Genomic DNA, 25,723 nt, shown 5'->3' on the forward strand with positions numbered 1-25,723 from the left:
CCCTTTCCCGCTCTAACATTGTTTCATTTTCAATCAGGTACCCGGAGCCGGACTAACATCAGCAGCTATCCCGGACTGGTCTCAACTGACCCTGGAGTAGCCCCTCATCTCCGTGCGGCTACCCAACTCGTCGATCACTCCCTTTCCCGCAATACCCCCAGGCCTATCAATCAGCCTGGAGGGCCTTTAACCGCTTCATCACGTGTCTCAGCACAGAGACGTCCCGTGTCAAGCAAGTCTTAGCCTTCATTTCATACTGCCACTCGCAGTTGGCGTTATCCTTTAATACGACCCGGCTATACCTGACCGGCGTACAACGTTTCACATCCCTCCAGGACCCTACTGTACCCTCCTTATTTCTTACCACACCGTTCGGGCGGTTATGCGCGGTGTCCAGAAGCGCCAGCCGATGGCCGGCACCAAACGACTGCCTATCACAGGAGACGTTTTAGGAATATGTCAGATATCCTGGCCACTTCACCTTTCGGTCTCCACATTAAGTGTCCTTTACAAGCAGCCATACACCTGGCCTTCTACGGCTTCTTACGGCCGAACGAGTTTACTTGTAGTAGCCCCACAGCACGCATGCTGTGCAAGCACCACCTGGTCCGATACGAAGACCATTTCGTCTTACACTTAACAGTCTCCAAGACGCAGCAGCTTGGCTCGGGTATGGACATACACTTCTATAAGTCCAACAACCGCTGCTACCCAGTTGCCGTTCTCACCCGCTTGTTGACCCCTTTTGGCTGATCAACCAGGAACTAGTCTGCTTCTGCCATTTCACACTAAACCTCTGAACGCTGCCCGCTTTATGGAACACGTCAGGATACTCTAGGGTATCCTTCACCTCAATCCTACTCACTACTCCGGACATCCATTCCGTATCGGAGCAGCTTCAACAGCATCCCGCCAAGGCGTCTCGGACCACTCTAACAAGAGGTTGGGCAGATGGAGGTCCACCTGTTTCGCCCGCTGCATACCTGATCCGCAAGTGGAGATGGCCCAGGCCTTTGTCAAGCTCACCCAGTAACAAGCTTGAAACAATGAAGATGCAACCCCTACCTGAATGTTTTTGCCCCCTTATTTTGGTATACCGTACGTTAGACCAGGGCACACTTTCAGGTCCATTTCGAGTAAGCGAGTTTATGTTAACCTTGTTTGTCATCCTTATCCGTATCGGTCAGAGGGCGCTGGACCATAAATAGAAAGGACAGTATGGTGGCCTGAAATTATGGGAGGAGCCCGGTGGAGTATATAACCAGCCCGTTCGCCTATCTTCCTCGTCGGTTCCGGTGCGCGATACCCACCCACCCATCCCCTTTTTCAGGGTATTTCTCAAGCATTATACTCCTCATGAGAGTACTCATTTCACTCCATTCATATTCATTTCATTTATCACCCATTTCTCTATCTAAGGTATGCCCCCTTATTTTGGTATACCGTACGTTAGACCAGGGCACACTTTCAGGTCCATTTCGAGTAAGCGAGTTTATGTTAACCTTGTTTGTCATCCTTATCCGTATCGGTCAGAGGGCGCTGGACCATAAATATATATATATATATATATATATATATATATATATATATATATATATATATTTTTTTTTTATATTTTTTTATATATATATATATAATTTTTTTTTTTTTTATATATATATATATATATTTTTTTATATTTTTTTTTGTTTTTTTTTATTTTTTTTTAAATATTTTTCTAAAATTGGAATATTAATCATAGGATGAGGATGAATAAAAACATTTGGGATAACTCTGTGTGAATATAAGCAGCAAAGCTACTTCACTTTTCTTGCATTATGAAGAAGAAAAGAATGGGCTATATTAAAAAACCACAAAATTAGCAGCATGACGAATATGCTAGCTTCAATACGAACACTAGTTTTACAAGACCGAGCGCTTCCGCCCTGTCCGCCCTGTAAATCCTTTCTGGGCATGCGTCATACTTAGTCCGTCCAACTTGCCTACTCACGAGCGGACTGTCCGCTGAAACCAAAGTTGGACGGACAATATTACGGAAATTCCGAAAGACTTAGTCCGCCAGACTGTCCGCTGAAAAAGTCCGCTGAAGCCCACACACGAGCGGACTGTCCGCTGAAACACGTTTCAGTGGACTAAGTTGGACAGACAGTCCGCCCGTGTGTACGCGGCCTACCAGTGCAAAATAACACACACATCTTTTTTCATTTATATTACTTTTCTGCAGAAGAGAATGACATTTTACGACCCGACTTTGGGGCCACGTATCTCGGGACCACTTATATCTAGGAACCCCAAATTTGGTATGCAAACACAGTAGAAATAGCACTACAACAAATTTGGGGTTTCTAGCTCCAAGTGACCCCGAGTTATGGGGCCCCAAAGTCGGGTCGCAAAATATCAAGCACTTTTCTGCAGCAGAGAATGACATTTTGCGACCCGACTTTGGGGCCCCGTAACTCGGGGTTACTTGGTGCTAGAAACCCCAAATTTGGATATGTTATAGTGCTAGTTCTACTGTGTTTGCATACCAAATTCTTAGCTATAAGTGGCCCCGAGATACAAAAATGTCATTTTTTGAATTTGATTCGAATTTCGTTTGAATTCGTTAGCATTGAAATTCGGTAATTCGGATGCATCCAAATGTCCGAATAATGAAAATTCGTCCGAATTTCGATTCATAACGAAACGAAATGCACATGTCTAGATCAAAGTAGTGGAACACCAAGCAGGAATGCAGGTCAATAGTTTCTTGTGATGTGACCAAGGCGAAGGCAGAGCTCCTCTGGACTGGACAACTTAACCACTACAATACAGGGCACTTTCGCCCCCTTCCTTCCCAGCCCAATTTTCAGCTTTCATCGCTCTAGCGCTTTCAGTGACAATTGCGCGGTCATGCTACACTGTACCCAAATGAAATTTTTATCATTTTGTTCGCACAAATAGAGCTTTATTTTGGTGGTATTTATTCACGACTCCGTTTTTTATTTTTTGCGATATAAGCGCAAAAAAGCGGAAATTTGGAAAAAAACCTATATTTTCTTTTTTCTATTTTAAAAGAAATCCAATAAAATCAAATTTTGTCATAAATTTAAGCCAAAATGTATTCTGCTACATGTTTTTGGTAAAAAAAATTCCGTTAAGTGTATAATAATTGGTTTGTGTGATCACGGACATATGTATGCAAATGATCATGTACATATGTGTGCAGGTGATCACGTACATATGTGTGCACATAATCATTGGGACAAGTGATTTTAGTGGGACATATGTGGGGGACATGTTTTTATTATTAGGGACATGTGTTTTTATTTTTTGGGGACATGTATGTTTTGGGGACATGTGTGTTATGGGGACATATGTGGGGACTGTGTTTACACTGTGTGGTGTGTTGTGTGTTTACACTAGACTGAAGATCAGTGAGTAAAAAGCTGTAAAAAACAGCTCATACTCACTGATCATCAGCCGGCTGCAGCAATCTGCTCTTCTCTCCTCAGCGATGACTTCTGTGTGAGGAGAGGAGGAGCCGATTGCCTAGCAACCGGCTGTTTGTTTACATCACATGATGGCCGTGATTGGACACGGCCGTCACGTGATCAGGAAGGCCAATCACAGAGCCCTCCTGCCGATCTGAGATGCGTCGTGTCCCGGTGACACGGGCGCATCGGGATCGCGCCGCTGCGCGGGCACGCGCGCATGCGATCCCGCTCCTCCTGATGGACGTTCCTGAACGTCCTATCAGGAGTAGACGGCTCCCACCCGGCCGTATATGTGCATTGGCCGTGTGGGAAGTGGTTAAGTAGTCAGGACTGACGAGCAGGATCATCAGCAGCTGGGTAACTGTGGGGAGAGAGAGAGAGAGAGAGAGAGAGAGAGAGAGAGAGAGAGATGGGAGCTGTAAATTAGCTGACAGCTGAGCGCTCAGCTAAGAGAAGGATGGGTTGAGCCCAGCCCTGACACTACCCCCTCCTCAAAAACCCCTCCCCTTCGGAGGACCACCAGGCTTGAGGGGAAAACGTCTATGGAAATCACAGAGGAAGACAGGCATTTTTTCAGCTCAGAATCACTTTATATGTATATGTGATATTATCACGAGACTGTGTTCACGTCGCTAACAGCTGTATATAGTCCAATTGTTTTGCTATTTTATGCACTCAGCACTTTCTGTTTATAGAGTTTCGATCTTTAGTTTGATTATTGTGTATGTTTGGATATTTTGTGTTGCACTTTGCACTTTGCTTGCATTTCTTGCACGTAGTTAGTTAATGAATACCTATACTTCAGTCACTTTGGTTTTATTTTGATGCACTCAGCACTTTTTGCCGTAAATATTTCTGATTTATAGTCAGACCACTGTATGTGGTTTCATATGTATTACTACACCTAGCACTATTGTTATGCTGTGGAGGTATAAATTGCACTTTATATTGTGACAGTTATTATTGTGTACACACTGCTGTGAGCACTCTTGATAGAATAATTTTCATACCGGGAGAAGAGTTCTCCTCCATCTTATTAGGTGGAATATATACCATCTGATATATTTCCTTTTGAACAATTAGCTCTCTAGCGTTTTCTTGTAAGGTTCCATTTCTCTGGAAGCGCAGCACCACCTTTTTTTTCGTTTAGTCTATATACATGAGCTGATGTCTCGTGAAAGTGCTTGCGGCATCCACTAAATAAGAACATTCCTCGCAAATTCCATTTAAGCGCAGGAGCCCACTGAATATTTATTGTACCTATCATTAGCATGACACAAAGTCTCCAATACTTGTGCCCAAATGGAACGAAGATCATGGAGATGCTCCTCTAACGCAGGAATACTCTGCGGAACAAACGAGTCAGGCAACATAGTTACATAGTTACATAGTTACATAGTTAGTCAGGTTGAAAAAGTCCATCCAGTCCAACCACAAAAAAAAATAAAAAAATATAATAATATCATACCAGCCCATATACCCAATTCTATACCCACAGTTGATCCGGAGGAAGGCAAAAAACCCCAGCTGAGCATGATCCAATTTGCTAAAGCAGGGGAAAAAAATCAGACTTTCCCCGGATCAACTTTACCTATAAATGTTAGTACCCAGTTATATTATGTACACTTAGGAAATAATCCAGACCTTTCATAACAACTTCAATACCGGGCACTTAAACACCTTCCTGCCCAGACCAATTTTGAGCTTTCAGCGCTGTGGCACTTTGAATGACAATTGCGCGGTCATGCTACACTGTACCCAAATTAAATTTGTGTCATTTTTTTCCAACAAATAGAGCTTTCTTTTGGTGGTATTTGATCACCTCTACGGTTTTTATTTTTTGCTAAACAAATAAAAAAATACCGAAAATTTTGAAAAAAAAATGTTTTTTTTTTGTTTCAGTTTCAAAACTTTGCAAATAAGTAAGTTTTCTCCTTCACTGATGGGCACTGATGGGGTTACACTGATGGGCAATGATAAGGCGGCACTGATGGGCACCGATGAGGTGGCACCAATGAAGTGGCACTGATGAGGTGGCATTGATGGACACCGATATGTGGCACTGATAGGCGGCACTGATGGGTGGCACTGATGGGCGACACGGATGGGCACGGATAGGTGGCACAAATTGGCACGGATTGGCATGGATGGGCATGGATAAGTGGCACAGGTGGGCATGGGTTAGGCGGCACAGGTGGGCATGGGTAGGCGGCACAGGTGGGCATGGGTAGGCGGCACAGGTGGGCATGGGTAGGCACTGATAGGCGGCACGGATGGGAACTGATAGGCGGCATTGTATTATAATATATTGCACTAATGGATGCCAATCAGTGCCAATCAATAATGCATGCCAATCAGTGATGCCCATTGTGGGCACTGATTGGCTTCCATTATGGGCACTGATTGGCATCCATTGTGGCACTGACTAGAATCCCTGGTGGTCTAGGGTGGCATACCTTGTCCTTGGCATCCCTGGTGGTCTGGTGGCGTCCCTGGTGGTCCAGTGTGGGCATCCTCGGGGGGGCTGTGCTGATAATCGATCAGCACAGACCCCCCCCGTCAGAGGAGCAGCCGATCGGCTCTCCTCTACTCGCGTCTGACAGACGCGAGTGAGGAAAAGCCGATCACCGGCTTTTCCTATTTACACTTTGATCAGCCGTGATTGGACACGGCTGATCACGTGGTAAAGAGTCTCCGTCGGAGACTCTTTACCGAGATCGTAGTTGCCGGGTGTCAGACTGACACCCCGCAACAACGATCGCCGCGATGCGCGCCCCCGGGGGCGCGCAGCGGCTCATAATCCTGATCACGTCATATGACGTCCGGTCAGGATTATGAAACCACTTTGCCGCCGTCCATTTGCTATAGGGCGGGCGGCAAGTGGTTAAAGCAATCCACTGAGCTGGCCATAACCACCTCTCCACATTTTCACAGCTCTTACTGTGAAGAAACCTTTCCGTATTTGGAGATGAAATCTCTTTTCCTCTAGACGTAAAGAGTGCCCCCTTGTCCTCTTTGTTGACTGTAAAGTGAATAACTCGACACCAAGTTCACTATATGGACCCCTTATATGGAAGGTTGGAAACCATATTTCGCCATGAACGGGGACAATCGGAAAGCAGAATTCAAGGCACTGTTGTGAGCAAACTCTGCCCACTGTAATAGGTCTGACCAGTTGTTATGATGGTCAGAAATATAGCAACATGGGGGGTGTGGTCTGGAGCTACATGGAGTAGGGCGTGCGGCGTGAGAGCTCTGCTCAAGATAAATCCTTCTACCTGATCCTGGGGGCTATATTCCCTGCAAACAGATGCCAGAAAGTCATGGGCTGCCTTCTCGACATTGAGCCCTCATGTCTCCCCCTGAAAGAACCGGCACCATTGCCAAGTTAGACAAATATCGCCATGGCGAGCGGGACCCGGGGGAGGAAGATGGCACTGCCCTGCACCCCAAGGAGGGTGATCAGACCTCCAGCGACACCGCCAGAGTACTGTAAGCCATCGCCTTGTGCAAATCCACCCTCACCTCCAGGAATGAGGAGGTGAAGGTCGACATCTCCTTAATCAGGCAGGATATCCACAAGCTACGAGAACAGGTGTCCGAAACCGAATGCTGGGTGGGCCACGTGTAGGAAGGCCTGCCTCCACTTCAGGTCACCACTGAACAACTGAAATACCAACTGAACATGGTTCTCTCCAAACAGGATGTCATGGAGAACTGCCTCCGGAGATGTAACCTGAACTTTGTGGGGCTCCCCGAGAGGTCTACCATGTACCTGGAAAATCTGCTAATTAAGACCTATGGCAGGGAGGCCTTTTCCTCCACATTTGTGGTGGAGCGTGCTTCATCGCCTTGCCGCAAAATCTCCACCTGCTGGAGCCCAGCCGCGAACCTTCGTTGCCAAGTTCCTATGTTACCGCGACCGAAATCCCATCCTCAAGCTCACCCGGGAAAGAGGTAATATCCCCATCTGGGTGCTTGGTATGCATATTCATTTTACCAGGAATTGTCCTATGTTGGTCTTACTGTCTCGTATTGCTTGCCGCCCCTTCGGGAGCCCGACTGTACACATCAGCCCCCCCCTGCATACTATGGCATCCCTTAAAATTGTAACTTGGAATTGCCCCCCTCCGTGCCCTCCTCCTCCTGCTCCGGACCTTAGGTGTGCTTCTTTGGCCCCCATTTCATGCTTCTCTTGCCCCAGTTTCGTTCTCCTCCTCCAGCCCGGGGGCTGAAGAAGCACACATACTACCCACCTCTCCATACACCCTCACTTGCACATACTACCCACCACCATGCACTCTGCACTGCTTTCTTGCACATACTACCCATTGCCATATACACTGCACTCCTCTCCTACACATACTACCAACTGCCATACACTCCACACCCCTCTCCTGCACATACTACTCACCTCTGTACACTCTGCACTGTGTAAGTCATCTCAGACTCTATAAACCACACCCCATTTAAGGCGCGCCCAATATGTAGCACAACTTAGGCCAGGCCCATGTTTCGCACGCTGCATATCCTTTTTTAACAAGGCCCACTTTTTATCTTACACATGAAGCGCCCTGCTTCTGATGAGCAGACCCTATTATTTTTGTAAATTTAAGTTAAGTTGTCTGAAGCTGCAGTTTGGCTCAGACTAATTATGCTAAAGTTCTTTGTACTAGTTTGGCTGGGTTGTGCTAATTTCCACGTGGCCGTGGGTGTCGCTGTCACCACCGGTAAGTGTTGGAAATGCAACAAGCTAAATGTATTGGGTACCCTTTTGCTCAGAAACAGCCCAGTGGGAGTGGTCTACCCACTGTGCATTCTGGGTAAATGTACTTAAGGTACTGACACCATTTTCAGTTTTTTTTTAGCCCGACCTCATGGCACTCCTGGTCTGGGGTGTGTGCTTTGATCAATGCCTCGGTGCCGGCTGGCCTGAGGCTTCACAACTGAAGAGTAGACCCAGAGGTTCTGGGGCCTACTGATCCAGAGATGATCCTGTGCTGTCTTGCCTGAGGGGAAAAGCCACGCAACTGGGGGATCCAGGGGAGGACTTTTCTGAAGAGGACTGAGCAATAAGGCTGGCCCTCATGGAAAAGACTGGAGACTCAGTTGGAGGATGCATCCTGGATTGTCTACCACACAGTATTGCCGGGTCAGCTAAAAGAATCAGGTACTGTGGGGAAACTCTTTAATTTTGCAACCAGAAGCTTATTGTGCCTTCCTGTGGCAGATGATTGCATAACAAGATCGCTAAACTTATCAAGTCTGTGGCAGAGACTTTGTTCGAGCATCTGACCGGCTGCTAGGTCAGTGAGAGAGGCCTATCTGGTGGTTGCTAGATCCAGCTTGTGGAAATCGTTTGTCCTCTGGATCAAGGAAATACCTTTAACCCGCAAAACTACAAAAGGTACCTGAATTTTTTCTATTTTTTTGTACTGCCCTGCCATTTTAGAATCTCAAGAAATAGGTAGTCATAAACTAAAAGCTGCATAAATTCCAGAAAATGTACCCTAGTTTGTAGACGCTATAACTTTTGCGCAAACCAATAACTATCCGCTTATTGACTTTTTTTTTTTTTTTTTACCAAAGATATGTGGCTGAATACAATTTGGCCTAAATGTAAGACTAAATTGAGTTTATTGGATTATTTTTTTTTTTTTTATAACAAAAAGTATAAAATATATCGCAAAAAAAAAAAATCGCAGAGGCAAATACCATCAAAAGAAAGCTCTATTTGTGTGGAAAAAAGGACTCAAATTTCATTTGGGTACAACATTGCATGACCGCGCAATTACCAGTTAAAGCAGCGCAGTGCCAAATTGTAAAAAGTGCTCTGGACATTGAGCAGCCAAATCTTCCGGGGCTGAAGTGGTCGAGAAAAAGCCCTCTGCCATTTTGAAGGTAGTAGTCTCAAACTTCGTAAAAAAGGGTTTATATAAGCGCTTTAATTTTTTTAAGAGAGAGAATGATGGAGTCTATTCTGATATTTCTATTTTTTTTTTGAAGTCTGTTCCACAGACATTGTTTGGAAATGACCCAGACTTATACCATAAAACCAAGAACGTGGCCAATGTGCTTTGTATTTTTACTAACTCTATAATTTCTTTGTCACATCATAAATTCAGGTGTTTTGAAACTCACTTTGTTGACTTGAAGGGGTGAGGTGACCATATACTATTCCAATACAAGCTGTAAATGTGATAAAAAAAAATGATAAGAAACTAAAACATCCTGGAATTCAGGACCAGCAACAGGGTAACTTAAATTCTCCCTAGTATACATGCATTTAAGATATGTTCGTATACATACTACAGATAAAGAAATGAATAATGGAACTGCATGACCTATGACAAGAAGAGTATTAATCAAATTATCCTACAGAGCACCTAACAAGCGATCACACGTTTTGTTCATTTCAGCCTCTGCTTGAATTGTTTCTGCAATGGCAGCAAAATGCCCCGGACGACACTGCACACTGGTAATTTTTTATACTTTTTTGGGGTGGGAGGTACAGTTATTTACGGTGAAGAACACAAATGATTATAATTATAGAGGTCAGTTTACTAAAGGAGTAGGGCCTGCTCACTCAACAAAGTGGTTGATAACTTAGCTTAGTAAAAAACACGATGCTACTCTTATTAGTTATGTGCAGCACAAAAAAAAGCAGGATTTTTGCTTGCACATGATTGAAATATTGAAGTGAACACATTCACCTCATTCACTAAACCAAGTAAATATTCTCTTTCCACACTGTACTCCAAATAATTCAATCCTAGAATATATAGGTATGAAATATCTTATTTGAAAGTCTAGTTCTGAAATACAGTAAGTACATTTGTTGTTTTTCTGTAGAAAGACCATACACTCTATAGGTGGCTTCTGTATATATTTACAACTTGGAGTCATGTTCCCTTATTTTATAATTAAGTTTTGATTTGCTAACTTGCAAATCTGAGCACAAATTTTGTTTTTTTTGCTTTGCGTACTTTTTTTCTGGGTAAAATGTTTTAATTATGCTTTCTTTCGATTTAATTTGCAGTTGTATGGTGTAAAAAAATATCATACAAATTAACCACCTTCAGACCGGACCATTTTGCTGGTAAATGACCAGAGGTCTTTTTACAATTTGGCACTGCACTGCTTTAACTGGTAATTGCGCGGTCATGCAATGTTGTACCCAAACAAAATTTGCGTCCTTTTCTTCCCACAAATAGAGCTTTCTTTTGATGGTATTTGATTGCCTCTGCGATTTTTATTTTTTGCGATATAAACGTAAAAAGACCGCAAATTTTGAAAAAAAAATGATATTTTCTACTTTTTGTTATTAGAAAAATCCAATAAACTCAATTTTAGTCATACATTTAGGCCAAAATGTATTCAGCCACATGTCTTTGGTAAAAAAAAAGTCAATAATTGTATATTTATTGGTTTGCGCAAAAGTTGTCACATCTACAAACTAAGGTACGTTTTCTGGAATTTACGCAGCTTTTAGTTTACGACTGCCTATCTCATTTCTTGAGGTGCTAAAATGGCAGGGCAGTACAAAACCCCCCCAAATGACCCCATTTTGGAAAGTAGACACCCTAAGGAAATTGATAAGTGGCATGTTGAGCCCATTGAATATTTTATTTTTTTGCCTCAAGCGATTGAATAATGACAAAAAATAATTTTTTTTTTTTTTTACACAAAGTTGTCACTAAATGATATATTGCTCACACATGCTATGGGCATATGTGAAATGACACCCCAAAATAAATTCTGCTGCTTCTCCTGAGTACGGGGATACCACATATGTGGGATTTTTTGGGAGCCTAGCCGCGTACGGGGCCCCGAAAACCAAGCACCGCCTTCAGGCTTTCTAAGGGCGTAAATTTTTGATTTCACTTCTCACTACCTATTACAGTTTTGAAGGCCATAAAATGCCAAGATGGCACAAAACCCCCACAAATGACCCCATTTTAGAAATTAGACACCCCAAGCTATTTGCTGAGAGGCATTTTGAGTCCATGGAATATTTTATATTTTGCCACAAGTTGCGGGAAAATTACAAACTTTAATTTATTTTTTTTTTTTTTCACAAAGTTGTCACTAAATGATATATTGCTCACACATGCTATGGGCATATGTGAAATGACACCCCAAAATAAATTCTGCTGCTTCTCCTGAGTACGGGGATACCACATATGTGGGACTTTTTGGGAGCCTAGCCACGTACGGGGCCCCGAAAACCAAGAACCGCCTTCAGGTTTTCTAAGGGCGTAAATATTTGACTTCACTCCTCACTACCTATTACAGTTTTGAAGGCCATAAAATGCCAAGATGGCACAAAACCCCCACAAATTACCCCATTTTAGAAAGTAGACACCCCAAGCTATTTGTTGAGAGGCATGTTGAGTCCATGGAATATTTTATATTTTGCCACAAGTTGCGGGAAAATTACAAACTTTTTTTTTTTTTTTTTTCACAAAGTTGTCACTAAATGATATATTGCTCACGCATGCCATGGGCATATGTGAAATGACACCCCAAAATAAATTCTGCTGCTTCTCCTGAGTACGGGGATACCACATATGTGGGACTTTTTGGGAGCCTAGCCGCGTACGGGGCCCCGAAAACCAAGCACCGCCTTCAGGCTTTCTAAGGGCGTTACAGTTTTGAAGGCCATAAAATGCCAAGATGGCACAAACCCCCCCCAAATGACCCCATTTTGGAAAGTAGACACCCCTAAATTTAGGGGTACACTAGTGAGACTAGGTAATAAATGGCGGGTGCCCTGAAACTATAAAAAAATAACTAACCAACCAGCGTCACCTGTAACAGTTATATGGTGATCACTGGTGAAAGGGTTAACTAGGGGGCAATCAGGGGGCTTTATGCGGTAGTATATGGGGGTCCCTGGCGCTATAAAAAGCTGCGGCGAACCTAAATACCTACCTGCCTAACTAGCGTCACCTGTGACACTAATACAGTGATCAGAAAAACGATCGCTTATTAGGCTGGGTTCACACTGGAGCGATGTGGGAACGCCACGAATGCGCGGTGGGTTCCCGCATCACATGCCTCCCGGCGGCAGTTCACACTGCCCTATGCGAACTGCTGGGAGTGTCAGTGAAATGTTAATGACACCCCCAGATCAGTTCGCATATCGCAGTGCTATCTGCAAACTCGGATCGCATGGTGTGAACACCCATGCGATCCGATTCTGCTGCAGACCAAAAAAAGGGTCCCATGCGAGTTTGCGGCGGGTGCGGCGGGTGCGACACAAATTCAGCCATACTATCTGTATGGCTGAACTCGAATCGCACAGAGATCGGATGTGATTTGCACTGCAGTGCGGTGCGAATCACATCCGTTCTCATAAACCGCTGCAATGTGAACCCAGCCTTAGTGACACTGGCGAGGGGGGGTGATCACGGGGTTAAACCTTTATTGGGGGGGTTAGGGGGGCACATTAGAACTAAAGGGGGCTAACCCTAACTGCCCTAACAGTTATTACAGTCACAAATGACACCAATGCAAAAAAAAAAAAGCAATTGGTGTCACTGTGACTGGGGGGGCAGGGGTAATTGGGGGGTGATCGGGGGGTAAAGGGGGGGTGTGAGTGTGCCTGGCATGTTCTACTGTGTAGTGTAGTGCTTGTGCAACTCACCGATGCTCTCTCCTCGGTGCCGGAACGAAAAATACCGACACGGAGGAGAGAATACATCACTTCCTCTCCTGTGTTTACATTACAGGAGAGGAAGTGATGTCACGGGACATTTTCATTCGTCGGGAGCGATCGCGAGGGGGTGGCCATGAATGAATGGCCGTCCCCTCGTCCGGGATCGCTCCCGAACGAATACCGACCGCCGCAGGCACCGGGCGGGGGCCCGATCGGGCCCCCGACCCGCGGGCAGGCAAGGACGTACATGTAAGCCCTTATGCCTGCCCGTGCCATTCTGTCGACGTACATCGTCGTGCGGCGGTCGGCAAGTGGTTAAAACAAAAAAAACTAAAAATAAATAAATAAAATAAAAATATGACTTTAAAGTGAATAACTGATTTTTTTTCTTTTTGTAGTAGGAGTAGGGAAGGGCTAAAAAACAGTTTATTTTTTGCTGCCTGATTCCTGCTGGGGAGATTTCCCTTATACTTACTGTCCTGGAAATGGAACAGGAAATTAGATTTGACCAGGATTCCCATTTTAGACAGCTGTCACCAAAATATGAGTCCCCATTGGAAGATTTTCACTCACCACCTGTTTTGAAAACAAATCTGAGATTTTGGATTTAACTTCACTTTTTTGTCTGTTATAAGAGTCTTTAGAAATTATAAAGGGGTCAATTTCCCCAGCAGGGACACAGCAATAGAGGGTCCATCCCCCTTATTCCCAGCCTGTGGTCCAGGAGCCACGCATGACCCTTTGGCACTTGTTGTGCAGCCCTGAGCTCCTGCAGATAGTAGTGCGTTCCTTACCTAGATGCTTACTGAGGCTACCATGTTCTTTTGACTGGGTCTAGTAGTTAAATGTGTTCTTTTTTTTTCTTTGCTATCCATTACCTTTTCTATTTTATGTTTTTTCCTCTGATCTTTATAATGGATTTTGAGAAATATTAAGGGAAATTTTTAGGGAGCACAAGTGTAGAAGCATTGACTTGTAAACTGGCATCTGAGTCTCATATAATGATTCTCCAGTTTATGACTGTCTCCTAAATCATGTCCCAAGTCATTACTAACTCTTATTGCATGTTTAAGGTCTTGTACCGTATCATATTGCATGTCTCTGCAATCTCTAACGAAGCCACAACTTTTCCAACACAGGGTGGATCCAGCCAGGCACAATGACCTATGCATATTTATATTCATATACAGAGTCCAGTCCATTCATCATTACCCCAAACTATGTTTAGCACATATCACTTGTTATCCAACCCAATAACAGAATGTCCAGTCAGATTTGGTATTCTTCTTAAGCAAAAAAGGAATCTCTACCTCTGTTCAATAGGAAATAGAAGAAAAAGTATTTTTAGCAATAAAACAATGCTATCCACCCCTGTGGCAAAAGGTTCTATTCAACATGTTGTGTTTTTTTTTTTTTATATAGGAATATGTGGTGGCGGAGCTCAAATTTTCTCCTCTGGATTCACATAATTTAGCTTAAATCTCTCCCACGAAGGGCTTTATTCTCTTTTCCTCAATTAAGCACAAACACTCCTTTAGGAAGATTCCCAAACTGGGCAACTTACTCAGGATCCATCAGTCTATCTCTCCTCCTATTAATGGGGATTCCTCCTCCATTTCCCACTCTTCCCCACGCTATCCAAAACAAAAATACTTTTGCCTTTGCATACAATTGAAAGGGAATTTCATACTTTGAGAAAAAAAATAATGAAAAAATAAAGTGCTGTCACAGGAGAATTATGTAAACTGTTGTTGGACTCCTCAAAATGCTAACTGCCTGGCTGTTCCTGGCTTCATGAAGTAAAAATGACTGCCCTAGAACAAGCATGCCAGTAAAACCATATAAAAATTAGAATGATATTTTAGGGCTCTGGAAATTAAAGATTAATTCTTTTGATGGATCAAAATTCTTTTAATCATTACTCACCTCTCCACCGACTTCCGGATCTTCAGGAAGTTCCGTCGAAGACTCCTCCCCCCTTCCCCAAGTGCCTCCGTCTTCTAATGAAGGGAAGGGGGAAAGAGTCCGGTGACGTTGAAGTTCTGATTGAACATAACGCGTACGACGGAGGAGCTACACATGACGTCACCCGCTGCTGCCCTACGGAACTAGCACCGTGCTGAGATCTGAGGAGACGTGAGAGAAGTTTATGGTCCGTGTTAACCCTTTTGATACCCACTTGCATGACCACCTGTTTTCACAGGGGTGCATGCCATAAGGTGAGAGTGATTAGTTAGACCGGAGGTGGAGGGATTGTCACGCTACTGTGGAAAAAAAATTACTTGCGTCAGTGCTACAGTTTGAATTTAAAGCGTATTTGTGTGAACTGCGAAGTTAAGTCATGGATTGTGGAAACGAACTAGTGTCGGGTGATTGTATATAGTGTATACCACATTTACCACTGACTAATGCAGAGATGCAATGCAAGGAGATCAGCTAAAAGTAGTTGGATCTGTATGTGCATTATAATTAATCGAAATTAGTCGATTAATCGAACACGAAAATTTGAATCAGTAACAGCCCTATTATATTTGCTTGCTTTCTTTAACTCAAAAGGGTATTGAAAACACATGACCTAGTATTTTTAGGAAAAGTTAGTAATGACAGCCAACATGTTTCTTTCATTACAGGTTTAATTTAATGAACCCTAGTGTATTTCCTTCAAACCATTCTTTACAATTGTCACATTTTTAAGGGTATGTTATGCATCTGAAAATGTTATTCTGTCAGTAGTCCAACTTGTCTTCGTCATTTAACGTAAAAATCTTTTACTATATAGAACATCTTATGGTAACTAGGGACGAGAGCTGATTTGGCCATAAATCTGGCTGTTTTGCTAAAAGTGGATGCTGGTTAATGACCAATGCATGTCACCTGTATTATACCATGGGATGTTTTAATCCATGCAATGTGCAGGGCTGTGTTTTACTGGCACAGGAATGCACAAGTGTTGTGTGCGTCCCCCGGGCAGGCAGTCCCATTTGCTGTCTATTGGGACATAGTGGCTGCACAAACACAGCTGATGCTCCCAATATGGCATCCATGCAGGTGTGGGTGCACAGCCCCTAAATGAGTTTGCTCTGTATCTACTTATGACCCTCAGTTATTGTCAAAGCTATAACTGTTTAATATACATTGGTGTTAAAGTATAAGTAAACCTTCACCTTGTTAAACTATCCACTTAGTTTAAAATAGAAATGTAAGGCAAAGTGTGTGCGTGTGTGTATACATGTAGCCGTGGTGTTAGCACTACTGACAAACAAACCCGCCAAATCACCCCACTGCCAGACAGACTTCATGCATCCTTTCCAGAGACAAAGAACAGTCTTTTGCAAGCTTTGTTTTTGTTGCTTTATTGGGGGGTACAACTTGGATAGGGATATGGGATGCCCATAGAATTCATCATTGCCCTTATAATTAAAGATTTCAATACACTTTGAATAAAGTTAAAGCCTGAAGATTGAATGTGCATAATAGACTAGATATAAATCTTCCCCTGCATCTCCATGCAGACTGTTTCATGCATCTGCAGCCCATGGCTTTAACCACAAGGCCCCCTTTGCCATTAATATATGGAGCATAGCCCTGGCCAAACATCTTATGCAATCGATTTCTGCTTCTCCGACAAGATCAGCTGATAACTTGAGTACCTTAAGAGCCTTCATTACATCCTCCTTCAGCACATCTTGTTGGATGACCATATCTGTTATCAGTCCAAACCCTAATAGCATTTGAGACTGAAGTTAATGCAGTTGCTGGCCTGCAGGCATCCCCGGCCAGTTGGTAGGCCTTCTTCAGATCAGAATCGATGCGCCTATCCAATGGGTTTTTAAAAGGTGCAGAATCTTACACTGGCAATGTGATTTTTGGCCAGGCGGACCAACTCTGCGTCTCCCCTTGTCTGGGGAGACCTTGAAGATCGGTGCCTCCTAGAGGTTGTTCTTCCATCAGAGCGATGTCTTGATATAGCCGATTGACTGCGCTTAGGGATTGAATTTGATCGTTCTTCACAGTGGTCATAACCAAAGGTCTGGGTAGACAGATGGGTAGAATGAGACTTCTTGTCACTTTACACAGCCTCCAGTTGTTGCTCTCGCTTTCCAACCATGGGGCCGTAAAATACAGTAAAGGTTATATAGTGCACACTGGCTAAAATTCTAATTTCTTTAAAACAACATACATAGCACTATGACCCTAGTTAGGTTGACTTCCTGGCGATCTATGCAGATTGGATGGCGATCGCTGATGGAGATCAGCCTTACAGGTGTGTGATACTGGTGGCTTGTTATAAATAGAAATGGATGTAAGGGCCTCTATATCCACTGAGGAAGTCCCGTTTAGGACGATATGCATGCGGGAGGACCCGGGAACATCACTGTAGCCACCTTATTGAAATATATTGTCTGGAAAGACTACATGCTTTTTACCCCAGTACTAGGGTCATAGTGCTATGTACAGTGGTGTGAAAAAGTGTTTGCCCCCTTCCTCATTTCCTGTTCCTTTGCATGTTTGTCACACTTAAGTGTTTCGGAACATCAAACCAATTTAAACAATAGTCAAGGACAACACAATAAACACAAAATGCAATTTGTAAATGAAGGTGTTTATTATTAAAGGTGAAAACAAATCCAAACCATCATGGCCCTCTGTGAAAAAGTGATTGCCCCCCTTGTTAAAACATACTATAACTGTGGTTGTCCACACCTGAGTTCAATTTCTCTAGCCACACCCAGGCCTGATTATTGCCACACCTGTTCACATTCAAGGCATCACTTAAATAGGAGCTGCTTGACACAGTAAGGTCCACCAGAAGATCCTTAAAAGCTACACATCATGCCGAGACCCAAAGAAATTCAGGAACAATTGAGAAAGAAAGTAATTGAGATCTATCAGTCTGGAAAGGGTTATAAAGCCATTTCCAAAGCTTTGGGAATCCAGCGAACCACAGTGAGAGCCATTATCCACAAATGGCGAAGACATGGAACAGTGGTGAACCTTCCCAGGAGTGGCCGGCCGCCCAAAATTACCCCAAGAGCGCAGCGACGACTCATCCAAGAGGTCACAAAAGACCCCACAACAACGTCCAAGGAACTGCAGGCCTCACTTGCCTCAGTTAAGGTCAGCGTTCATGCCTCCACCATCAGGAAAAGACTGGGCAAAAATGGCCTGCATGGCAGAGTTCCAAGGAGAAAACCACTGCTGAGCAAAAAGAACATCAATGCTCGTCTGAATTTCTCCACAACACATCTTGATGATCCCCAAGACTTTTGGGACAACATTCTGTGGACCGATGAGACAAAAGTGGAACTCTTTGGAAGGTGTGTGTCCAAGTATATCTGGCGTAGAAGGAACACTGCATTTCATAAAAAGAACCTTATACCAACAGTAAAATATGGTGGTGGGGCTGTTTTGCTGCTTCAGGACCTGGAAGACTTGCCGTGATAAAAGGAACTATGAATTCTGCTGTCTACCAAGAGATCCTGAAGGAGAATGTCTGACCATCTGTTCGTGTACTCAAGCTGAAACGAACTTGGGTTCTGCAGCAGGACAATGATCCTAAAACACACCAGCAAGTCCACCACCGAATGGCTGAAGAAAAACAAAATGAAGACTTTGGAGTGGCCTAGCCAAAGTCCTGACCTGAATCCTATTGAGATGTTGTGGTATGACCTTAAAAAGGCCGTTCATGCTCGAAAACCCTCTAATGTAACTGAATTAGGACAATTCTGCAAAGATGAGTGGGCCAAAATTCCTCCAGGACGCTGTAAAAGCCTCATTGCACGTTATCGCAAACGCTTGGTTGCAGTTGTTGCTGCTAAGGGTGGCCCAACCAGTTATTAGGTTTAGGGGGCAATCACTTTTTCACACAGGGCCATGATGGTTTGGATTTTTTTTCACCTTTAATAATAAACACCTTCATTTAGGCTGCTTTCACACTGGGGCGGTATTCAGACGTTACAGCGCTAAAAATAGCGCCTGTTTAACGCCTGAAAAAAACCGGCCCCTTTAACTCCAGTGTGAAAGCCGGAGGGCTTTCACACTGGAGCGATGCGCTGGCAGGACGGTGAAAAAAGTCCTGCTAGCCGCATCTTTGCAGCGGTGAAGGAGCGGTGTATTCACCGCTCCTAAACCGCTCCTACCCATTGAAATCAATGGGACACCGCGGCAATACCGCCGGCAAAGCGCCGCTACAGCGGCGCTTTGCGGGCGGGCTTAACCCCTTTTCGGCCGCTAGCGGGGGTTAAAACCACCCCGCTAGCGCCCGCACACCGCCGCTAAAACGACGGTAAAGCGCCGCTAAAAATAGCGGCGCTTTACCGCCGACGCTGCTCTCGCCCCAGTGTGAAAGCAGCCTTACAAATTGCATTTTGTGTTTACTTGTGTTGTCCTTGACTATTGTTTAAATTGGTTTGATGTTCCGAAAAACACTTAAGTGTGACAAACATGCAAAGGAACAGGAAATGAGGAAGGGGGCAAACACTTTTTCACACCACTGTATGTGAGTACCTGTCGTTTTAAATAAATTTGAATTTTAGCCATACAGTGTGCACTATATATTCTTTACTGTAGTTTATGGCACCATTGTTCCAAAGCGAGAGCAACAACTGGAGGCTGTGTAAAGTGACAAGAAGTCTCTTTCTACCCATCTGTCTACCCAGACCTTTGGATATGAGTACTGTTAGTGGTGAGATGTGCATTTGACCCATCTGTTAGCTCAGGGGGTCTATGATCTGAGGTGAGCGGTTTGGCTAGCTGGTGGTGGAATCACGGATTTAGCCTGCCCTATAAGGGTATTTGCATGCATTTTTACCACCATAGAGGAGAACGTCACTATCAACTGTCTCTATATTATTATTTTTTTACCTAGCTCTCTGTTTTCTACTATGTAAAGGACTTTGAATATTTAGAGGGTTAATTATTAGCACTGCACTGTTATGTATCCAGTATTTCTTTGAGGTTTTGTTATATTTGCCTTTAGTGTTCAGCTGCTTTGCAATTTTTTAAGGTTATTATTTTGCGCTGACTGATTCCACACTTTTAAGCTAGTGGAGAAGGACCTGGCTCTTTGAGGGGACCATTGGTCCTGGGAATTTTTTCATATTTTTTTTCCTGCAATTTTGATCCTGTGATCTACATTCAACAGCCGGGCTGGGTGACAGGCTGGATAATATAGATCCTTGTAGTCTCCCCAGCCTGGCCATCAAGTGTGAGCTACGCGCTGGGTCGGCCACGACATACCCCCTTCTGGTCCAGGGGCCGTCGGTGGGCTATATCCCCTAGGCTACTGCTGTCCATGTCAGTGTGCCGTGGCCAACAGCCACCCTGTACTGCTCGGGTGATGGGTCTGTGGTGGAATGCGTCCAGCAGTCCTGACAGGAGGGGTAAGTATGGCTCCCCCTGCCTCGAGCAGCTGGGCATTGCCTGGGAGGTCAACTAGGGGGTCTCTCACTCTCCCTTTCCTCTCCCTATCCTTCATTCCCTCCTCCCCCCTGCTGTGTGACTGGGCATGAGGTGCAGTGTAAGTACCAGGCCGGGGATCCTCCGTGGGGCCTCTGGGCCTTGGCGGGGGGGGGGGGCTGTGCTGACTGTTGGGGTCCGCTCTTTCTTTCCCTGCTTTTTTCCTGTCAGTGTGGTATTCAGGCTGTTTGCCATGAGGGGAGGTCGCCACGTGGGCCGCGGCCATTTTCCTGTAGCCTTAAGCAGTGTATATGCTGTCAGCCATTTTCTAGAAGGTTCAGCTGCTATTTTCTTGGTGTTTTTATTTTTATTTTATTTATTTTTAAGAACGGCCGACGGCCATTTTCTTGTAGCCTCAACGCCATTTACCTCTAGTGCTAGTGTCTGTATACTTCAGAACAGTGTGTGTTTTTTTTTTTTTTTCTTTTCTCTGAGCACTTTGTGACTGACACAAGGCAGAGCAGGCAGCAGCAGCACAGTGCAGTATTCTGTCAGGGTGGTGAGTCCTACGGGGGGCCCCTCAGTCTGCGAGCTGCTAGGAGGGTGGGATTTTGTGTACCTTGCCTTAAGTCCCTGAGTTCTGGCAGGCGAGTGAGGGTCAGCATGGCGTCAGAAGCCAGCGCTTCTTCCCCAGACATCCCTGCTATTGCAACCGGCTCATCTGCAAAAAATGCGGTGCCTATGGACGCTTTGTCGGCGGTCCTGGAGACCTTTGGTGCCAGGGTGAAAGCGGTGTGCGGGTGCAAGGGGGTAAAAGCCCCCCCGTCTTCTGGGGAAAGCTCTGATTCAGACTCAGGCCCCGCGGTGACTGTCAGCCCCTGTTCTGACATGTCAGAGGATGCGGACCAGGACCGTTCGGACAGTGAGAATGACTGTATCCAGGTTAGCGCAGGAAAAAGAACTAGTAGGAGCACTTATCACAGCCTGAAGATACAGGATGCAGCAGGGACATCTGCAGAGGTGGTGGTCCCTTTTGGGTCGGCAGGTAAGCGTTCCCAGTTCGACAAGGCTCTGGCTGAAGGACAAAAGCGTCCCTGATTTCACAAGCCAAACAAGCCTGCAAGCAAAAATGTTACCGCATGAAGGCTTGCCCCCGCCTGACTCTCGGGTGGGGGGTCGCCTTCGGGAGTTTGCAGCTCGGTGGACCTCCCTACTGTTCGACCAATGGGTCTGCGAACTGGTTTCATCGTGATACAAGAGAGTTTCTTTCTTGTCCACCAAACAGATTCTTTCCCTCCAATCTTCATCTGCTTCTGGCTTGTCGGCAAGCCCTGTTCGGGGCAGTACAGGACCTGCTGCTGCGCGGGGTGATAGTTCCTGTACTGACGCTGGAAAGGTTTCAGAGATTCTACTCCAATCTGTTTGTAGTCCCAAAGAAGGAAGGGGTACGTCCAATCCTGGACCTCAAGGCCCTCAACAGCTTTGTGAAAGTGCAAAGTTTGAGTATGGAATCAGTTCGTTTGGTGGTTGCTGCACTCCATCAGGGGAACTTCCTGGCATCCTTGGATACCAAGGACGCATACGTACATGTACCCATATGCCTCAGGCATCAGGGGTTTCTGCGATTTGTAGTCAAAGAAGAGCATTACCAATTTGTGGCTCTCCCTTTTGGCCTGGCGTCAGCACCCCGAGTCTTCACCAAGGTGTTAGCCCCAATTCTGGCCTTGTTAAGGCAACGTGCGATCGCAATCGTGGGTTACCTAGACGACCCCCTTCTGAGGGCAGCTTCTGCCTCAGAATTAAGGGAGAATGTAGCGATCACCATACAGACTCTCTGGGAGTTTGGTTAGGTACTGAACCTAAAAAAGTTGGTGTTAGTGCCGACAACGCCTGGAGTACCTGGACTTACTGCTAGACTCCTCAGAAGTGAGAGTTTTTGTCCCTTCAGACAAGCTGCAGACTCTTCAAGCTGTGGTGAAGTTGTTGGTGAACCACAGGTGGTCATCGCTGCGCTTCTGTATGCAAGTCCTGGGGTTCATGGTAGCCACTTTCGAAGTGCTACTGTACGCTCAATTTCACACGAGTCTTGCAAAAGGAGATTTTGTCAAAATGGGACATATCTCCGTTACTCCTGTATTATAAAATTAGGCTGAGCCAGCTAGGAAGGGATTCCCTTCTCTGGTGGTTGAGGTCTCCAGCCATTCAGTCCGGGAGATCGTTTCTTCCTCTCCATTAGACGGTGATCACAATGGATGCCAACCTGACCGGTTGGGGGGAGTTTTGGGTGCAAAGTCGGCCCAGGGCTTTTGGACGTGGGAAGAATCCCAGCTGCCAATCAATGTGCTCGAGCTTCAGGCGATCAGGCGGTGCCCCTCCACATGGTCACAGAGGCTGCAGGGGTGTCCGGTCAGGATCCAGTCAGACAACGCCACAGCGGTGGTGTACGTCGACCATCAAGGAGGAACAAGGAACTCAGCTACAGCATGGGAGATCGCTCACATCCTAAAGTGGGCAGAGCGGCACGTGTCGGTCATATACATTTTGGGCGTAGAAAACTGGCAGGCGGACTACCTAAGTCATCAGATGCTGGACCAAGGGGAATGGTTGTTGCATCCGGATGTATTCTGGCTCATTTGCCTAAAGTAGGGCACACCAAATGTGGATCTCTTGGCCTCTTGTCTCATTCAGAAGGTGCAGAGATTTGTGTCCAGGACAAGAGACCCCTGGGCGGACGCATCAGATGCATTGATGGCTCCATGGGGGCATTATCGGCCGATTTATGTCTTCCCTCCACTAAAGCTCCTGCCACGGCTACTACGCAGAGTGGATTCCAGTAATTCTGATTGCCCCAGATTGGCCTCTGCGTCCTTGGTACGCTGACCTAGTACGAATGGTGGCGAATGTTCCTTGGCGGCTGCCGATGCGAGAGGACTTTCTATCGCAAGGTCCGATACTTCATCCTGCTTTTACCGTCTCTGGTTTTAACAGCATGGCTGTTGAAAGCCAGGTACTAAGGGAGTCTACCAGACTCGGTAATTTCCACTATGCTGAGGGCACAGAAGTAATTTTCTGTGAAGATTTACCATTGTACGTGGAAGGCTTACATCTCTGTGTGAGGAGATGGGGTGGCGTCCGCGCACATACTCAGTTTCCAGGATCCTGCTGTTTTTACAGCAAGGAGTGGATCAGAAACTTGCCTTAAGCACCATCAAGGGGCAGATATTATCCTTGGCTGTCTCTTTCCAATGTCCCTTGGCTACTCACTCATTGGTGAATACATTTGTGCAAGGGGTTCGACACGTAGCCCCTCCGGTTCGACCTCCGAGGGATCTGAATCTGGTGCTATCGGTTCTGCAGAAACCGCCGTTTGCAAATATTAGGGAGATTCCCTTAACTCTTTCTCAGAAAGTAGTCTTTCTAGTGCCTATTACATCTGCCAGGAGGGTTTCTGAGTTGGCGGCCTTGTCATGCAAGTCTCCCTACTTGGTCCTCCACAAGGATAAGGCGGTGCTACGCCCTCTTTTCTTCCAAAGGTTGTTTCGGCCTTTCATCTAAATGAGGACATCGTGTTACCCTCCCTATGTCCTAAGCCAACACATCCAAAAGAAGTTGCTTTACATTCCCTGGACGTGGTCCGGGCTCTACGGGTGTATCTGTCTGCTACGGCTCCTTTCCGGAGGTCAGACTCTGTTTGTCTCGGTGGCTGGTCTGAAGAAAGGTCTGGCGGTCTCGTCGACCGCCATTTCTCGGTGGATCAGACAGATCATGGTTCAGGCCTATGCCTTAAAGGGGCCCTTTCACTGTCACGGCTCATTCCACCAGGGCAATTGGAACCTCCTGGGCTTTCATCAAGCGCATGTTTCCCAGGTGTGTAAGACGGCGAATTGGTCGTCCGTTCATACTTTCACTAAACTTTACAAAGTTGACGTAAGCGCATCTTCAGATGCTTGCTTTGGCCTCAAGGTTTTGCAGGCGGCGGTGTAAGGTTGCAATTCACATTTTCATTAAGTTACAAGTTTGTTGTGAACACATCTTTAGATGCATAAGTTGGTCGCAGATTTTGATGGTTGTTTAAGGTGGCCACTTATGTTTGAGGCGTTCCTCTTGTTGTGGGTGAAGTTATTTCTTGCTGTTTCCACCCCTTGTTTGTTTTTTTTTTTGTTTTTTTTTACAATGTTTGGGGACGTCCCTAAGGTCAAGATTTAAAGGAGCTGTGTCCGTCAATGAACTTCAGAGAAGAATTTTACGGTGAGCACAAAAATCCCATTTCCTCATGCCTTAATTGAACCCACCCATTAAACATTCACAGTGCTGTAGAAAAAAAAAGAACCCACAGCCAGAGGTACCAAACTCCAATTCATCGTGGGCCTCATCAGCAACATAGTTGCCCTCAAAGAACTGGTTGTATCTGTTAGACTAGATGCCGAACTGCACAGGATCCCAGAAGTGTATTGTGCTGGCTTGAAGCGCACACATGAGCAGATGTGGTGTCAGATGCAGGGAAAGATCTTGCTCGGAGGAACCAGGCTATGCACTCGGAAGCTAGCTGCTCCTTCTCCTTCTATATGCTTAACTGAGTATTGTCTAGACTGTATTTTTTATACCCACAAGGGGGGGGGGCTGGAAACTGAAGAACCACAGGACCCAGCCACACATAAACACATATCTCATGGATAATAAAAAGATTACTACATTATACAATGTACAGCTTCTATTACAAAGAATATATAGATAATATAAATAAATGAAATAAAATGGCAATACTTACGGGGCGTCTTACTGAAAAGACCATAAGGGTAGACCTGTCATGTTTAACCACTTAAGGGCCGGAAGATTTGCCCCCTTAATGACCAGACCGTTTTGTGCGATACGGCACTGCGCTGCTTTAACTGACAATTGCGTGGACGTGTGATGCTGTACCCAAACAAAATTGACGTGTTTTTTTTTTGTCCCACAATAGAGCTTTCTTTTGCTGGTATTTGATCACCTCTGCGGTTTTTATTTTTGCGCTATAAACAGAGTGACAATCTTGAAAAAAATAAAAAAAATTTACATTTTGTATAATAAATATCCCCAACTTTTACTAGTAATGGGCGTTGATCAGATCTGACACTTTCATGGGACCATTGACATTTATACAGCGATCAGAGCTAAAAATGGCCACCGATTACTGTATAAATGTCATTGG

At 45.1% G+C, this 25,723-nt stretch overlaps 1 protein-coding gene across 1 annotated transcript in view; it reads left to right on the plus strand.

Moving 5' to 3' along the window:
- LOC143974320 (acetylgalactosaminyl-O-glycosyl-glycoprotein beta-1,3-N-acetylglucosaminyltransferase-like) overlaps nt 1–25,723 on the plus strand; it is a 311,622-nt gene that overhangs the window by 15,728 nt on the left and 270,171 nt on the right. The window contains exon 2 of the mRNA XM_077475567.1: nt 9,896–9,954. Coding sequence (XP_077331693.1) covers nt 9,919–9,954 — 36 coding nt within the window. The 5' untranslated portion in view covers nt 9,896–9,918. The remainder of the gene's footprint in view (nt 1–9,895; nt 9,955–25,723) is intronic.

The sequence above is a fragment of the Lithobates pipiens genome, unplaced genomic scaffold (genome assembly GCF_037356315.1).
Source record: "Lithobates pipiens isolate NorthernLeopardFrog02 unplaced genomic scaffold, aLitPip1_a1.2 Scaffold_13, whole genome shotgun sequence".
Taxonomy (NCBI): domain Eukaryota; kingdom Metazoa; phylum Chordata; class Amphibia; order Anura; family Ranidae; genus Lithobates; species Lithobates pipiens.